General features: G+C 41.5%; 1 protein-coding gene across 4 annotated transcripts in view; it reads left to right on the forward strand.

The window, feature by feature from the left end:
• dachc (dachshund c) overlaps positions 1 to 18,049 on the forward strand; it is a 38,062-nt gene that overhangs the window by 10,971 nt on the left and 9,042 nt on the right. For 2 of the 4 annotated variants that reach the window (XM_086093810.1, XM_086093811.1), the window contains exons 2-7: positions 1,966 to 2,075; positions 7,915 to 8,022; positions 12,261 to 12,442; positions 12,951 to 12,980; positions 13,495 to 13,615; positions 13,690 to 13,803. In XM_086093810.1, coding sequence (XP_085949936.1) covers positions 1,966 to 2,075; positions 7,915 to 8,022; positions 12,261 to 12,442; positions 12,951 to 12,980; positions 13,495 to 13,615; positions 13,690 to 13,803 — 665 coding nt within the window. The remainder of the gene's footprint in view (positions 1 to 1,965; positions 2,076 to 7,914; positions 8,023 to 12,260; positions 12,443 to 12,950; positions 12,981 to 13,494; positions 13,616 to 13,689; positions 13,804 to 18,049) is intronic. The other 2 variants (XM_086093812.1, XM_086093813.1) reach the window with 1 other exon arrangement.

Raw genomic sequence — 18,049 nt, forward strand, 5'->3', positions numbered from 1 at the left:
CTTTCCTCCTCCTCTGCACTCTTTCTTTCGCCTCGCTCCGTCTTTTAATATCTCTCCTCGCGGGCAAACATGCGCCCACAGCCTCATGTTATGAAGTGTGTAGCGTGAGAGGAGATGAGCCGCGCTGCTTGTCATTAAGCCTGATGCGGCCCGTGTCATTCCCCCTGTCAGGACATTCACACCGTTTAGTTAGAGCCCAAGTGATGTCTGACAGCTTTTCACCAACTCCGCACCCCCCTCGCGCTCGCCCCCAGCCCGCAAATAGGATTGATTGAGCATGTCCGGCCCAATCACAGCATAGAAGGGCGGCGCTCGACTTCACGAGCCAGATTGTGCTCAAGAATGCACGGCGTCCGCATGGCTGGATTGGTTTGAGTCCACGAGCCAGGCCCCGTCACAACAACTTCGACCAGTAGTTCTCAAACCTTTTACATAAAGTGCCATCAAAGTGTTCATCAAAAACAAGGTTGCTCCAAATTTTAATGCACCACACACACACACACACACACACACACACACACATACTTGTATATACACTTGGTGGGGCCACATTCACCGTGTCGGGGCAGAGTTCGCCAGTTGGCGAGCTGGCAAACTCAGTAACCGGTTTAGTTCTCACTAGGCACGCTGGCGTGACGACCAGGACCTTTCCCTGCCGGTGCTCCATCCCTCCTCAGCGTAGAAAAAATATATACGAAAAAATGATTATAGATATGCTCTAAAAGACCTTAATGATATGGGAAAAAAGATTTTACACTTCAGTTCTCTTGCACCTTATTTTGTTTCCGTGCAGCATAACAGCTGAATGCTGCTTCACCATGTTTGCTTTGAACTCTGTGCTCCATTAATTGACACGCTGAGCTCTATGAGCTTTTCTTTATAAACATTCAGGACCTAAGCCATTCAGTGATTTATACAACGCTAGCATAATTTCAAATTCTGCAGCTGACTGTGGGAGCTATAGCTGTAGTCGGTCCCTCGGTCTGTGATTGGTTGTTTTTCCTCTGGCGGTGTTTTCTTAAAAATGTAATCAGTCACAAGAGAGAGGCCTGATTTATTCACGGATCGTTTTACTGACAGTTGCTGTTCACATTTTGACATCATGAGACCAAGATGACTCTAGCAACTGATCAGGCTTTATACCAAATATTGTCAGATGGAATTGACAGACCGAGCTAGAGACTGGAAGAGTCACAGAAAGGCATTCCTGCATCAAACACTTGAATTTTGCCCTTTGTTAGATAACAGGAAGTAAAAATAGAAAATTTTGGACATTTGCATTCAAAAGTTGAGAGGAGGACAAATTGAGTTAAAATGCTTTAGGTTCTTAAATCTCACCTGAAAACCCAACATCCTTACCTTTTTTTATGAGTAATGTACTTCATATGGTGAAAATAGCCAGAACAACTTGTAAGAAGTCAGAAAAGTAGTCAAGCTGTCTTCTATCACAAAGTGATGACGTGCGTAAAGGCGCTTGAGCACGGTTGAGTGCGGGTCAGTGGGGGACAATGCCGGTAGAGGGAAACTCGGCTCCAGCGCAGTCCAAGACAATTGGCCCAGTGTGAGTCTGCTCCAGGTAAGAAGAAATTGAAAAAAAAAAAAAAAAAAAAGAAGCAACAAATGGCCAAGTGAGACAAGAAGGAGTAGTGGGCGAGCGCACACATTTAATAAGCACACAAACGAATGAGTAAGCTGAACCGTAATGAGGCGCTTTATTGATGCCATAGGGGGAAACTCTTTTTTTTGTTGTTTTTGTTTTTTGCTTTGCTCGGATCTTTGGGGGTGGGAGGGCAGATTTGCCATGCAGCAGCCTTCCAGGAAAACACTCTGGTTTCACTTGTTATAGAATTTTATAGACTTTACGGCAAGTTTTTGTACACACGGGCCACCCATCTCAGTCTCGGCATGACTCAAAAGAGAGCATAAAACACTCAAGTGGATTATAACCGACGTTGTGCTCCGCAGTTCGAGGCCCGGCCGACCGCCCAAGAGGCTGCAGACGGTGACTGACGGCGCCGCTCACCACATGCTGTCCCACGGCGGTCTGATGCACGCCGGGATCATGCCTCCCGCAGGTGACCACCCAGCACTCGCGCACACACGCACGCTTTTACCTGCAAACAAATAAAGCACACGGGGACCGGAAAATGTCACACGCGATTGGAGACACGGCACCAGTTGAGCGTGTTTGGCGAGCCGATTGCCATCATTCTCAAGCTTAAAAAAAAATGACAGAAAAACACGTTCTTGGATGAGTTTGGCGTGGAAGAACTCGCCAATTTTCTTCTCAAAGAATGGACAAAACACTCCCAAAAATTATAGAAAGTCGTACACAAGCTGTTTTAGTAGCAACCATTGCAACAAATTCATTGTCTTTCGTTTTCACTTCCCAATACTTTCGTTCATAGATAGTCATAAAAAAAAAAAATCCTCTATGAAAGGGGTGGCAAATTTTTGTTCTCAAGGGTTATGGGGTTCCATGAATGCCAAAAATATGGCGTTGCGCCTATGTCTTATGTGACGTGACATATGTCAGTGTTTATCAAACATTGAACTGTGCTTGTGTCCATGCTAGGTGTATATGCTACGTGTATATGTGCGTGTTTATGCTAGGTGTATATGCTACATGCTTATGCTAGTTGGATATGGCTACGTGTTGTTGGACAATATCGTTGCTATCTGTTACCTCTTGTCCTCTGGATATGCCATTTTGACAACCTGGTTATGCTTTGGTACCGCCATGGCACCAGGCGCGGAGCCCGTACTGGTACTCTAGCTTCCAGATCAACCCGGAGAACTCCGTTGGCCGAGGACGACATGTCACACCAGCGCCAATCGACAAAGTATGTTAGGTTAAAGTACGTTAATGGGGCGTAACGTGCTTTGTGGATTTTGCGTAGCATGTCGTCTTCAGCACGTAGCATATACACGTAGCATAAGCAATGGACAATAAATCGAATTAATTCGATACATCGTCATTTTAAAAATCAAATCGTTGAAAATGTACTAACTCGTGAAATCGAATTTTGTCTTCTGGATTATTTAAAGCTGTTATTATGTTCTGTTACATCCAAATGTTTTTCTGAGTTATAATTTTGCTCAAGTGGCAGAATACTTAATTGTGGCATTTAAGCGCTAATTATGAATATTAAGTTTTTGTTAAGACTGATTTAGAATCAGTATACATTGTTGTTGTCTGAACATTTTGCACAGGAATGATTTTTGAATAAATTAAAACTTTAAATAAAGGTTTGTTGGGTTTATTAGATTAAAATCGCTTAAAATCGTAATTGTCTTGAATGAATCGAGATTTTATTTTTGGGGTATATCGCCCAGCCCTAACACTATCATATAGATACGCCTATTATAGACACCTAGCATGGACACAAGGACAGTTCAACGTTCAATAGACACAGACATGTCACGTCACACGCCCATAGACATAAGACATAGGTGCAATGACATATTTTTGGCACTCATGGAGCCCCATAAAGGGTAACAATGATAAGAAAGGGCCAGGTCATCATAAATTAAATTAAAAAAAAATAGTAGGCCTATGCAAAATACTTTAGTATTATTTTCATGATAAAATCACTTTTCCAATGTTAATATTTCCAATAAATCAGTTAACCAATAACCTAATGACATAAAAAAAAATATATATATATATATTTTAATGAACCAATTCTGGGTATAAAAACAGCAGAATTAAAGCAACTAATATTACACAACTGTTGAACAAGAAAATGGGCCATGCTGTGAACAATTTACTTCCTGTAGATGTTTTGGGCTGGTGTCCCAATACTTTTGTCCATATCGAGAATCCACAATTTCCATTATGCACTTTTGACAGTGAAAGAATGTAATGATTAGTAACCGGCAGGTTAACACAAATAAGCAGGTTGCCAATATGGCAGCACAGTGAGGTAGTGGTTAGTCTTTCCGGCTCGCAGTGAAGAGGTTCCGCAACCCTAATGAGAACAAGCGGCATCGAAAATGAAAGGATGGAGGTTGCAGAACAGATTGAGGATGAGGTGACTTTTGTGACTTTCTTGCATCGACACTTTGCACCCATCATCCACACAAGTGTTAGGAGGAGGAGGAGGGGGCGGAGTTGAACGAGGTGACTGATTAATAAGATTAACACACACTGCTGACACTTCAGATAAAGACATGCAAACTTTTTTCTCTCTCTAGTTGAACTACAAAGTTCACAAAAGTCCTTTGTAATCTTCAAACCTGCAAAACTTGCAAGCTATTAATTATCTCCTGATAAGTTTACGCATAATTTCATTTTGGAGACAAAAGCTACGGAAGCATTTTCTGGTTGTGTAACGGCAAGAACCGATCGTAAGTGGTGTTTCCGTTTATTTGCAAAAAGCATCATGACACTGCTTGTGACAGGGATGCCTTGAGATACGACTTGTAACTCAGAACTAATGATGGGCAAGTACTGATACCCGGCCTAATTTCAAGACCAATGTCAGTCGCCCCCTTGAGGCCGTTTTACAATCAAGAACTAGACATGAGAAATTAGAAGAATAAAAACTACTGCGATAAATATATATATATTTTTTTAAATGATCTGTTATTGTTTTGGGGGGGAAATTTGATGTATCAAAAGTAGTTGTGGGACTACTAAAAAGTTGAGTACTTGTACAAGTTGTATTGGTATCGGTCTGAGTGGTATTGAACATCCCTTAAAAAAAATCAACAAAACATTTTGTAAGATGTTTTTATTATGGAAAATAATATTCTATAATAGAGTTCTTTTTAAATATAAACACATACAGTAGCAAACACAATGTGTTTTTGGTTAGTAGTCAAGAAGACCGATAACCGATATTTCAAGCCGATATTCATTTGCAGTAAAAGAGAAAACATTAGTGTCAGAATTATTATTATTTTTTTTTTAACAAAAAACTTTTAGCTATAAAGAATTATAACAAAAATTGCAGGGTCATCAGCATGTGTTAAACTAAATTCAAAAGTAAGTAAATCGTTTTCTATTGTAAGTAAAGTTTTCCAAAATTCCAACATAATTTCTTAATTTAACTTAAAATGTTTAATTATTAAAATAAAATGTCAGCATCATTTTTATAGAGTGGAAATTTTTAATAAATCCATAAATGAAAAGTTAGACAAAAGCATGCATATGTAGATAATTTGGTGTTTTTGTCAGGTTTCATAAAAGGTCTCACAAGATCTTTGCAGACAGTGAAAAATTGTCTGAATATGTTTAAAAATTATTTGCGACAATTAAAAACTGTCTTCACAAATCTGATGAAAACCCTAAATTTGCTACGTTCACAAGCATTCACCACTCAGTGAGATGCCAGCTTTATCAGCCTTCAGATTCGTAAAAAGGCCGATGCCCGTATTTGGCATTTTAGACAAATATCGGGACTGGTAATCGGCCCGGCCGACAATCGGACTTTCACTTTTAAATTTTTATTATTATTAATAAGGCGATTAATTAGTTACGATAATATCAGAATTGGCATCAGTCTAAGAATAAATCCAAATTGGTCGGGCCCTAGAAATTGGTCTTTAATTAGTCAAATGCCTTCAAAAGGTCATAGCATAGCATCTCGTTATTAAGCTTGTTTGTGAGCCCTGTTTGTTTATTCGCGTGCATTTGTGTGTGCGTACGTGTGTGTGTGTGTGTGTGTGTGTGTGAAACGAGCGGCAGAAAAGTCATTGTTGGCACCTGACCGATCTCAAAGTTGCCCTTGTCTTTGTGTCGTCTGCGCGAGCTGATCTTTTCATTCTGCTCCTCAAAAGATTTTCTATTAGCCGCCACTTCCGTTGCTGTTGTTCAAAGGCGCTCCACAGCGTGTGTGTGTTGTGTGCTTGTTGCTCCAGAGCGTCTCTCTCTGGGGGGAAAAAAAACAAAAAACGCCTTCTTTCCCACCTCAAGAGAGGGCACGGCGGCAATGTCAGCGCTGGTGATTAGAGGCAGGCCCACATGAGAGAAAAAAAAAGAGAGAGGCGAGGACATTTGAGCATAAAAAAAAAAGGCGGCGGGAATCGTTTGATGTGATCCCCTCCTTAGTGTCTCCCTCACACACACACAAATGAAACATGGCGGCCTGGCGTCCCGCTGTGATGCTGACATTTTGAAAAGGTAAAAGTGAGGCGAGGAAAAAGGGCAGCGGAGAAGATGAGAAGAAAAAATGGGACAATTTGTTGTGGTTGTCGACGTTTTTGGTGGGACAGAGCGTCTTTTGTGTGAAGAAGAAGAAGAAGGAGGAGGAGGAGGGGAAAAGAACAACAGAGCAGTTGAGCTTGGTGCTAATGTTTCGATGTAGCCAAGATCAGGAAATTAAGACTTAAGGCCTTGTTTGCATTTCCTCACTGTTGTTTGCACAGTTGTCCACTTTTAATAATTCGCCGTGTTTGTCCGCATTAGTGCAAGACATATTTAATTGTATGAATTTGAAAGCTTGCCCTTGCGGGTCAGGGCACGTTCAGAGCTTCATGGAAGAAATTCTAATGTATTATTAGGGCCACACGTATAAATATATATTTTATCGGAGGGCGGGGGCAATATTCCGAGAGAAAAAAAACGTGTAAATTTGCGACTATAAAGTAGCAAATTTGAGACTTTATAAAGTGGCAGATTTGCAAGAAAAAAACCTCTTTACACATTCATACATTTATTTTTAATTTTTTGTACTTCTAGCTAAGTTGGTGTGTCAAATCTGCTGCTCTCCGTCATCCACTTGCATTTACCTAAAGTATGCTAGCTTCTGATTGGTTAGTGTTTAGTCAGCTGATAGGTTAGGGGATCAGGAAGTGTTGTCGATTTAGTCGAGTATGACGAGTAAAGTTTAAATTAAGAATGAATCCGTCTCCATTTTTCCATTCCTTTTCATTTTATAGACAGTGTCCCATTAACTACCAACAAATCCTCACATTAGACTATAGCTACGCTGCGTGTATTTCTTGTAAATTTCCGAGTTTTTTTCTTGCAAATCTGCCACTTTAAGTTGCAAATTTACGGGCACGGGAGGTGTGTGGGTTTCTCAATTTTGCGACTTTATAAAGTCACAAATTTGACATTTTACAAAGTCGCAAATTTCGTGTTTTTTTCTCGCAAATATGCCGATTTATAAAGTCGAAAATGTGAGTTTTTTTCTCGAAAATTTGAATTTTTTTCTCGAAAATTTGCCACTATAAAGTCGCAAACTTGCCACTTTATAAAGTTGCAAATTTACGAATTTTTTTCTCGCAAATTTGCCGCTTTAGAACGTTTTTTTCTCAGAAAATATTTGTATTTATTTATGTATTTATTTATTTATACATGGCCCTAATATGCTGTCGTGCTTTTGAAAAGCAAAAAGAGGGGGAAAAAAGTAGCTTATTTACTTTCTAATAGTGTCCTGTGTGGCTCGAATGGTGAGTGTTGACCGTGCTCCGCGTGGGAGAGATGAATGTCTCTCTTGATTCCCTGCCAAACGAAATGAGCGGTGCAGCAGAGCGGCTGGAATGAATGTCTTCCAGTGACAACCTCCTGCACATCCGTAGAGCTTAATCTTCCACTGGGGCCATTGATCTAAATGCTATTGATCCCCTTACCTTTCGCTCGCTCTCTCGCCCAAGCTTAAGGAGGTTCGGTTTAGTTACATCTGTGTGCCTTTCATTGCGTGTTGTGTGCAACTTCCTGTCTACCATTTTTCATACACAAATGGATAGATAACCAAAAATCTGTCTGGAGCGGCAAAACATTTGAACATGCTGATGGAAGTGTGTTAGTGTGCTTTTTTCAGCACAGCGTCATCTGCTGGATGTGATGAGGTACTGCCCATTATGCAAAATTGCCACTCCCCCCCCAAAAAAAACAACAAAACAACAACTGTCTTTTAGACCTAAAATCCTGTTGGAGGTCAATTTCATTATCTGTTCCCGCAGATCTGTCTGCCCTGGCCAAGAAGATCAAACTGGAGATGGGCGGTTACCACGGCAACCAACAACATGGAAGCCACAACGGAGAGAACGGCGACCACAGTCCCGGATTGGGTCGGTGTCATCTCTTTTTGTCCACACACACACACACATACACACACACGCTTGAATTTTTAATTACTTTGTTACCACACGCCACACAATAGTTACATTGGTGCACTTCCGTCAATACTAATTGCACAGCTGTGTTTACATGCGGCTGATTGGACGCAGGATGTGACATCGGCTGAGGAAGGCGTCCAACATCAAAGGAACTAACAGCGCTACCTTCACTTACAACTTGAATTCATTTCACGACCGAGTTTGAGAAAAATCGGCCGATATCTCTTTTAAAATCGACAAAGAAGTTGACCGATTGCTAATCATTGTCCAATGATTTAATTAAATGTAAAATGGTTTCAAGCAATTATTTATGTCAATGTCGGGGTAATATAAATCAATAAAATAATGCAACAAATATTACAGGGCTGGACTTATAGGACGCCAAATGCAAATGTGGAGCAGATGAAAGGACGCAGCGGGCCGCAGTGTTGCGCTTTGCCCACCTTGTGGCCGAAGATGGACAGCCAGCTAGATAGAGAGATGACTAAGATGAGAGGCCGAAGCCCAATCGATAGCCTTCTCTCTAATTCACTACCTTGAATGCAAACGACAAACGGCTGGGCAATCGATGGCACACACACACACACACACACACACACACACTCGCGCACAAGCCGGATGCCCCCCCCCCCCCCCCCCCCCCGCTATCGACAGGCTAAAGCGACATCAGTGTGTTTAGACAGATGACAGGGTTTATACGGCGGCCTGTGTGGAATACACTATCAATCCAGGGCGCGCGCACACGCACATACACAAGTAGAGTTTAAATTATGCGCGTCTGTCTTTATATGTCGCTCTAATTACTATTATTAGTTTCTATTGTATGCGTTTCTCCGGGTGCTCACGTCCGCTCGTAAGCTCTGTTTACCGCCGTCGATAGCATCTGCGTGGAGTTAGGTGGCATGGTTACCACCGCCCATTAGAAACCTGTAAAGTGTAATCACTCTTAATGCTAGAGTCAAGTGGAAACACACACACACACACACACACACTCACACACACACACACGAGCGAGCGCATGCATGCATGCATTCATGCATACGACATGTTTTTTTTTTTTTTTCTCCAGCGCCACCCACTGCCTTATGGGAAGTGTAGGGCCCCTACTAGGGCTGGAAGCACCACAAAGGCGGGTCTCGCACGCACGCACGTACACAAATGCTGAGTGCGACACCTTTGCGAGCGCCATTTGTGCGTTTAACAAGATCTTCTGGGAAATTTACAGCCACTGTTTGTTTACAGTAATGGTTTGTTTGGATAAACAGAAGAGCGCCACTTTGACTTTTGATGTTTTTTAATGAAACATAAGCGAGAGCGATGGGAGGGCCAAGGAGAAGAAGGGGGGAAGCTGGGGGTGAGAATGAAACGATAGCAGGAAAGGTGGAGGTGGAGGAGGAGGTGGAGGAGGTGGTGGGCGGGGACAAATGCGCACAGTGGCTGCTGCTTTGATTGTGGCAGCAGCTGTTTGTTTACGTCCACTCGCGTTTTCTTTTGCTTGGATTGTTTGCGTCCAGTGTTCCAAAACACACACGACATCAAACATATGTTTACTTACTCACCAGGCATTCTCGGAACAACCGATTAATCGGCTGATATTAGCTAGCGAAATCAGCACAAATCGGGCGTGTGTTTTTTTTTTGGGGTCGATTATTATATTTTACACATAAGTCAAAGATAATGACATCTTCATTACATTCAAACTTTCTTTTTTCCTTAAATGATTTGCCTTGCTTGCTTTCTTCCTTGCAGCTTTTGTCTTCCTCTGTTCACTTTTCCTCATCACTTTTTTCCTGACTTATTTTACTTTCTTTCTTTCTTTCTCTCCTCATGTACTGTCATTACTGCTTTCCGTCTTTCTGTATTTTTTCTTTCCTCTGGTGTCTTTCCTCCCTTCTCTACCTCCACCATCCTTCCGTCCTACATTTACTTACTTTTCTTCCCTTCTCCCCTTCCTTCTTTTTTTCCAGTCACCCTCAATTTACTTGTTACTCTCTCATTACTGTCATCATTGTATACTTCCTTCCTTCCTTTATAACTTCCTTTATTGCTTCCTTTATTGCCGTCTTCCTTCCTTCCTTCCTCTTTGTTTCCATCCGTAATTTACTGTCACTCAAATCTTCATTTGATTTCTTTCCTTATTATTTGTTTTCCTTTGTTCCTTCTCTCATCCTCCCTTCCTTATACTCTATTTCTTATCTTCCTTTCCTTCCTCTCTTCCTCTGCCTTAGCTGTCCTTCCATCATTCCCCCTCTTCATCCCTCCCTAAGTCCCTTTCATATTATTTATGACAATTTTGCAGAAAGGCGACCAACGTTGTGTTTTTCTCTCCCCTCCTTTGTGTGCATAATTACCCATCATGCATTGCTGGCCCGCCACCAGGACTGCCATCAGCTTCTTTTGTTCCACTTCCTCCCCGTGTGTGTCTTTTGTTTTTGCTTGTGCCTTTATTAAATGATAAATATTTATGTCAAACCTCGAGCGCCCCCCCCCCCCCCCACCCCCAAATGGAATTGTTTGTGTCCTGACCAGAGGGACGGCAACAAGCCACAGGGGTGCTGTTGAGAGAAGGGATTTCCCTTTAAAGCCAGTCAATTCTTGACTTAAAGAGAGCTTTGTGAACAATAGATTGGCCGAGATGAGATGAGGTGCGCTTGGAAGTGGTGAAAGTGCGTCGGAATATCAAAAGGGACAAGTGGTTGTTTGCCGCTAGTGTGGCGGGCAGTGACAACATCATCGCGTCTTTGTGCTGTCGTGAGCACAACTGGAATGTCACCTCAATGCAATTCAGAAAAAGTAAGACGCAGAAAATATCTCACTTGGGGCTCACAGAGATCCCAAAATGTTCACACTATCACCTTTTTGTCCACTTTATTGGTAGGCCCACTCTTGTTTGCTTTCTGCCTTGGTGCCGTTCTCTTGGTCAGGTGTGAACACTAATGAGTACGGGGTGGTTCTGTTCTGGCTCATTCCCAAAACCATGGGACTTTCAGACACCTATCCATTAACTTTCCAGGGACAGTGTAGCTGAGAATTTTTTGAATGATTACTAACTAACTAACTAGTTAGAAAACACTTGATAAGAACAAACTGACTAATTGGCTAACTAAATCAACAATGTGACTGAAAAATAAGCTGTTAAACAATCAACGAATCAACAATGTGACTGAAAATTAAATAATTTAAAAAAGAAGAACCACTAACTAAGTTACTGACAGACAAGTTACAAAACACTTGATGAAGAGCTAACTAACTAACTAACTGGCTAACAAATCAACAACCTGACTGAAAACTAAAAGCTAAACAATCAACTAATTGACAATGTGTCTGAAAACTAACTAACTAACTAAGAAGAAATGCTAACTAGCCAACTAACCAAAACCAAACATACAACTAACCAGTTAAACAACTAATCAACAATCTGACAGAAAACTATCTGACTAAATAACTAAGACACCAGTTAACTAACTTACTCACAGACAAGTTACAAAATGCTCATTTCTAACAAATCAAAATCTGAATGAAGTAGCTAAACAACTAATCAACAGTGTGACTGTAAACGAACTAATTAACTAAACAAAGAAGAAACACTCTAATGACCAGCTTACTAACTAATGAACAAAGAAGAAACTAAGAAGAAACACTAATTCAATAAACAACTAATCAACAATCTAAGAAAACTAACTAATTAACTTTTTGGGTTTTTAGCCTAATCCATTTTTTTTGTTGCAGACATGCATGAACCGATTTTGTCTTAAAAAAAAATACAGAATAGTATTTACGTATTTGCATAGGACTGCACGTGCAAGATAGACAAAATGTACAAATCTATAAAATTAGCATTTATTTTATGTTGCCTGTTTGTTTTTTTCAAACTGCTTTTATCGACCAATCAATAATATTGAATTAGTTAATATTCATTAAATATCCATTAACATCTAGGTGATTAGCATAAATTCCTGTCTTGCTACTATTTGTTTGCGTGACGTGTCCATAACTTCTCAAGTACACTCTTGGACTTTGAGTGTTGTTCCATATTTAGCTTTCTGGAGTTCTTGATTGGGTTCAGAATCAAACTGTGACCAGTGACGTATATTGGCCCTCCTCCTCAGAGATTACAGAAGGCTCCTCTTATATGAAGGGGGGTGGGGGGGAAGCTAACCTTACTCATCTTCTTGTATGTCCCTCTCAAGTTCTGGACCAGCTGCCCTTCATGATGATGTCACATCCCCTGATCCCGGCCAGTCTGGCACCGGCCTCCGTTTCCATGGCGATGGGCCAGATGAATCGCCTGAGCACGCTGGCCAGCATCGCCAACATGGCACAGCTCCACCACGTCAACCCTGCCGCCCGGCCCCCCGCCTCCGTCATTAAGGTGAACGTGCACGCAAGCCACCTAAAAAGGAAAATCATGTCGGACTGCGGCCATGACGTCACATTGCTCATAGCAAGTCGCATTAGTTCGGAATCATGCAGCCAAAATGACAAGTTGATGTTGTTAGTTCATCAAAAAATATAGAGTACAATCAGAGGTGGCAAATCCAGGTGCATTAAGTAAAAACACTGCCACAGTTTGGCTTGAGGCTCCCTAGCTAGCTCCCATGGTGCTTGTTTACATTTTAGTGCTTGCTAGCTAGCTAGCTAGCTCCCTAGCTAGCTCTCATGGTGCTTGTTTACCTTTTAGGGAGCTAGTTAGCTAACATCAGGGGCTAAAGCCAGCTAGCATCAGGGGCTAAAGCAAACTTTGCCACCTCTGAGTACAGTATATCCAACATTAATGTTTTTGTATGTTCAACAGGATGCCATAAAAGTTATATTTTTTCAGTGTATTAAACGTGCTGCACTTTATTTGAACTGGACTATTTTTGTGTGTCTCCAAATAGATGCAGCAACTGACATGGTTCACTCCAAAGGTTATAGTTTTCCATGAAAGAAATATGTATTTTACTGGTGTTTATTGTCTGGACATATCCTTCCTAACTATGTCAGCCTTCTTGATACTTTTAGTGCAGAATGCTACAAAGTAGTTGTGAGAACAAATTAATTGAAATTATTTGCTAATCTCCTGCTCATTCTCTCTGTTATAACGATCAATACATGAACAGAAAGTATGATGTCACATTTTAAGAAAAAAAAAAGTTCACTCCTGATTGCAAGGAGGAAGACTTTGTTTTTGAATAGCTCACAGTTTCCGAGACTAATAACAATGATCCCAATTGTTCTGGGAAAAAACTAGAGTGCAATAGTTGACATCACATTTTCCATCAAAACCCCCGCATTCACCGGCCTCTACATTAGGTACACCTACCTAATGTTGTAGTTTTTAGAAAAATGAGAATGGATTGTGAATGGATTGTGAATTGGGTAATATTGGTGCTGTTTTAGCAGTTTGTCAGATTCCGGAATAACCGTCTATTTTGCCAATAGGAGCGAATGCACGACGATAGCCCCTCCCCTTCCCCCTCGCTGGAGGAAGCGCAGATGTCGTCCAATCACAGCAGCGTGTCCAGTTCGCCCTCTCACACGGAACGTGCCACAGAAAACACATGTACGTACAAAAGCCATATTTTCACAAATGCCAAGTGATGCCAGTTTGAACTTTTTTCTACGTTTTGACTTCAGACCAGCTCCCCGATGGCGTCACTTTAAGTCACTGCGTGTTGGCACAGTCGGGGGTCAGAGAGTCCGACTCGATGGAATACAGCAAGGAAAGCAAAAGAGCGCGCGCTGACAAAGGTAAGACCATTTCTTACAGATACACAAGTCGGAATTAGCCTAAAAAGAAAAGTGGCTCAGTGGTCAGGTTAAAAGGGCAAGGGTTTTGATTTTTTATTTATTTATGTATTTATTATGGGTGTCAAAATTAGTGCGTTAATTTTGAGTTCATTTAAAGTTCCTTTAACGTGCGATTAATGGCCGCCCCGTACTTTGAAAGCCTGTACCGGGGTAATTCCAGTCGCAACACAGACAGACATGTCCACGCCAAAATTTTAGCAGTAATAAATGTAATAATAATGCATATATTTGTGGTGACTGGGGTCAAGTTGTATTTTATTTTTCATTTAAAATATGTGCAGAATTTCACAAGTTACTTCATGTTAAAGATTAGATAGCTCTTAATAGGAAAAGAAAAATGCACTGAGCTGTCACCAACATCTTACAAATGCAATTATGCCATCTAGTGGCAGAAAGATGACTTCAACACAAATCAATATCACACTCGTTTTTTACAGTACACTACATCTTTTTAATTTGAACTAAATTTTATGAATTATTATGAAATTACTGTTTCATTGACTAAAAGATGCAGCCATCTATTAGTTTAACATATTTTTCCTCTTTTATGTTGACAAGAGTATGAAAAATATTTTATTGTACATTTAGAACAGATATAAAATTTACGATTAATCGTGAGTCATGTGATTAATTAACGATTAAAAATTGTAATCACCTGACACTCCCAGTATTTATTATTGTTGGTTTGTTTTTTTGTTAGTTTTTTAAATAATGTTTATTTGCTTTTTTTTTGTAAACTTGAAAACCATAAATAAAATATTGAGGAGAAAAAAAGGTTAAGGTTGAAGATAATGTGAATAAGAATCAATAAGATAGTGTAAAATAAGAATCCACAATGCCACAAACGACCAAAAATTAGTCAAGAGATAAAAAACGATCCCATCCTAAAAAACAACAACTTTCAGAAGTTTTAAAACACTCACATTAAACACCACCAACATCTCCTTTGGGTCACAGAGCTTTTTTCTAAGATGTTCTTGTCACAGCGATTAATCATTTGCAGATTCTTAATCCGTAATGATTATTCCTCGGACAAATCAATAGACAGGGAACAAAGCCTGCCAATAGGATGTTTGGATACTTTGAATAATCCATGCAAACACGGCGTCCTTTGCAGGATTTTCAGAAACAGTTGCTATATTAAGCAACAAGCTCTTTCATTCATTTTTATTTCTGTTTTTATTCTTTCCATTAACATTTTTCATGGCTGGAAAGGAACAATATCAAATGTGTGTCATTCATTGACTCTATTGGAATGCAGTAAGCCATTAAATGCCTCTGTTGCAAACTAAGAATATTACAGGAAATTGCTCCCTTGTCCAAAAATTGATAGATGGTGTAATCTAGTAGAAAACATAAAAAAACAAAACAAGTTTCATTAGATTTGCATTAGTGAGGTGACCAAAATTTAAACAACCTGTCAAATTTCCAATGCAAATTTTCTTCAATGAAAATTATCTGCTGATTTACAAAATTGCACTCCAACAACTGAAATGTGCATTTGTCAAGCCCCCCCAGCCCAATTTTTTTTTAAATTGACAATAATATGCTATATGTGACCTCACTAGTCTAAATATGATATTCTGGTTAATATTGTGTTAGTGGAATATGAGTTAAGCAGCAAAATCCAGCAGTTTTTATCCATCTCAGGGTGCGGCCATTTTGTCACTTGCTGTCAACCAATCACAGCTCACCTGTTTTCTGAAGCTGAGCTGTGATTGGCACGCTGATGGACGAAATTTTTTCGCCTTCCTCGCTCTCGGCAAGGAAGCGGAAGGCCATCATCGACTTCTTATTTGGGAATGATGATCTTGTTCAGACCACCTTAAAGTAGAAGTCAACCGTAAACATTTCTTGACAATATGTTATAGATGACCTTACTAGTCATTTTCATCAATATTACATTTGTGGAATATGAGTTATTTAGCAAAATCCAGCCATTTTTCTCCATCTCAGGGGGCGGCCATTTTGCCACTTGCTGTCGAAGATGACATCACAGTTGCTCAGGGCTCAGGCAACGAGCAATCACAACTCACCTGTTTTCTGAAGCTGCGCTGTGATTGGTTGCTACCTGAGACCTGAGCAACTGTGATGTCATCTTCAGTCGACAGCAAGTGGCAAAATGGCCGCCCCCTGAGATGGAGAAAAATGGCTGGAAAAACTCCATCCATCCATATATTCCCCAAATGTGATCTTAATCAAAATGTCGTGTTAAAACTAGTGAGGTCACATATAACATATTGTCAAGAAATGTTTAAAGTTGACTTCCACTTTAAGGTGGTCCGAGCAAGATCATCCTTCCCAAATAAGAAGTTGACGATGGCCTTCCGCTTCGAAGTCGAATAATTCCATCCATCGGCGTGGCATTAGCCAGCCATTTGCCGGGGGCGTCTGCGGGGCCGCGGCCTAACGAGCCGGGCGGCGCTCCCGGACCTCATCTGCATAACGAGCCGCCTCCCTGTCGTTAGGGCCCCAGCGTCGGCGCGGCGCTGCAACGTCAGTTTGTTTGCTTCTCTGTCGGCGAGCTTTGCATTAGCTTAATGAGGACTGCTCAAGGACAAACAGTCAGCAGAAAAATAAAGAGGCCAGCGTCTGTGCAAATGTATTCTAATGCCCAATCGCATTATTCCGTAAATCAAATCTGCCAAATCACAAAGGCATCCTCAGGTAAGTTTTTTTTTTTTTTTTTTGTGGCAGGGGGGCTGTCAGGTCGCTGTGAACATATTGACAAAGGCGGTGACGGTGGCGCGCAAAAGCCTCCTTCGGGTGGACGCCGCATTTATGCAATTGACTTTGAATTGATTTTCCCGCATGCAAATGAAGCCTGCGTACATTTGCCGGATTACATGCTCCTTCTGCGGATCAGGATGGGGGGGGGGGGGGGGGGGCAAAGTTTTCAAAGGGCACGTTGCCGCTGTCATTCTGTCAATCCATTGTGCTTAAATCTGCGTGTGTGTGCGCGTGTGTGTGTGTGTGCGCGTGTGAGGGAGAATCAGATTTGGCTGTGTGTGCTGTTTCGTGCGCTCTTTGAACAACGTATCCATGCAGCAAAGATCAGAGGCCATCCCTGACACCTCACTCCCATTAACCAAACATCAGCAGAATTTTATTCCGTCTCTGTCTCAACTCACCTCTCCTCCATCCATCCCTCCATCCCTCCCTCCCTCCCTCACCCCCTCCCTCCCTCCCTCTCTCCCTCCCTCTCTTCCGCTGACTGGCAGTCTTCACGTGGCGATGCTCGATGCCCCCCGGGGACAGCCGGGAGAGGAATAAGAGCGGAGGAAAAAGAGCAATGAAGTTTAAGAGAAGGAGGGGGGAGAAAACAGACAGTGACCTTGGTTAGGGAGATGGGTAAATGATCAAACGGGGGGTGTGTGTGTGTGTGTGTGTTTATGACTGACGTGCGTGTGTGTGTGTGTGTGTGTGTGTGAGAGAGAGAGAGTGAGGTAAAGTAGGCGTAAAACAGTAACTCAATAAAGGATCAGTCACATCCAAGGAGCCTGGGGAGCCCACGCTGCTGACTGCGCACTTCAGCGGGCTATCAGTATGTGTGTGTACGTATATGTACGTACGCGCGTGTGTGTGTCTGTGTGAGCCACAGGAGTGTCGTTGGATGCCCTCCGCTGAGCTCGCCAGCACCTGCTAATTACCTTTCTCTGCAGAGCAATGCTCTTAGCTAGAAAGTAATAGACAAAGGTGTGTGTGTGTGTGGTTGGAGAGGGTGAGGGAGGGGGGCAGGGGGGCAGGGGGGGTGAGGGGGGCAACGCTTCTCATCTGTGAAACACCTTGAATGTGACAGTTGCCAAGACGTGAGGCCGAGCCGTGCGTTTTTTGGGATAGAAAGATGCTGCGGTCAGCTAAGTGGAGAAAACAATGTCATTTGTCACAGATAGACGAGAGGGGGGGGGGGGGGGTGTCAGGTTATCAAAGTGCACGTTTAAGCTCCGCTAACCCTCCATGGACACTTAAAAAAAAAATGATTATATGGATTTCTATGACGATGTATTAGGGGGCACTTATAGATATATATATATATTTTTAGAGAGAGGGCTGATATTCTGAGGAAAAAAAGGAAAAACTTTAATATTTACGACATTGTAAAGTGAAAAAAACTCACAAATTCATATATTATTTTATTATATTATATTTGGCAATTTTTTCAATGATATTCAAATTTGGCAGGGTT

This window comes from Leptonotus elevatus, chromosome 13 (genome assembly GCF_054856555.1).
Source record: "Leptonotus elevatus isolate MCC_2025b chromosome 13, RoL_Lele_1.0, whole genome shotgun sequence".
In the NCBI taxonomy this organism is placed as follows: domain Eukaryota; kingdom Metazoa; phylum Chordata; class Actinopteri; order Syngnathiformes; family Syngnathidae; genus Leptonotus; species Leptonotus elevatus.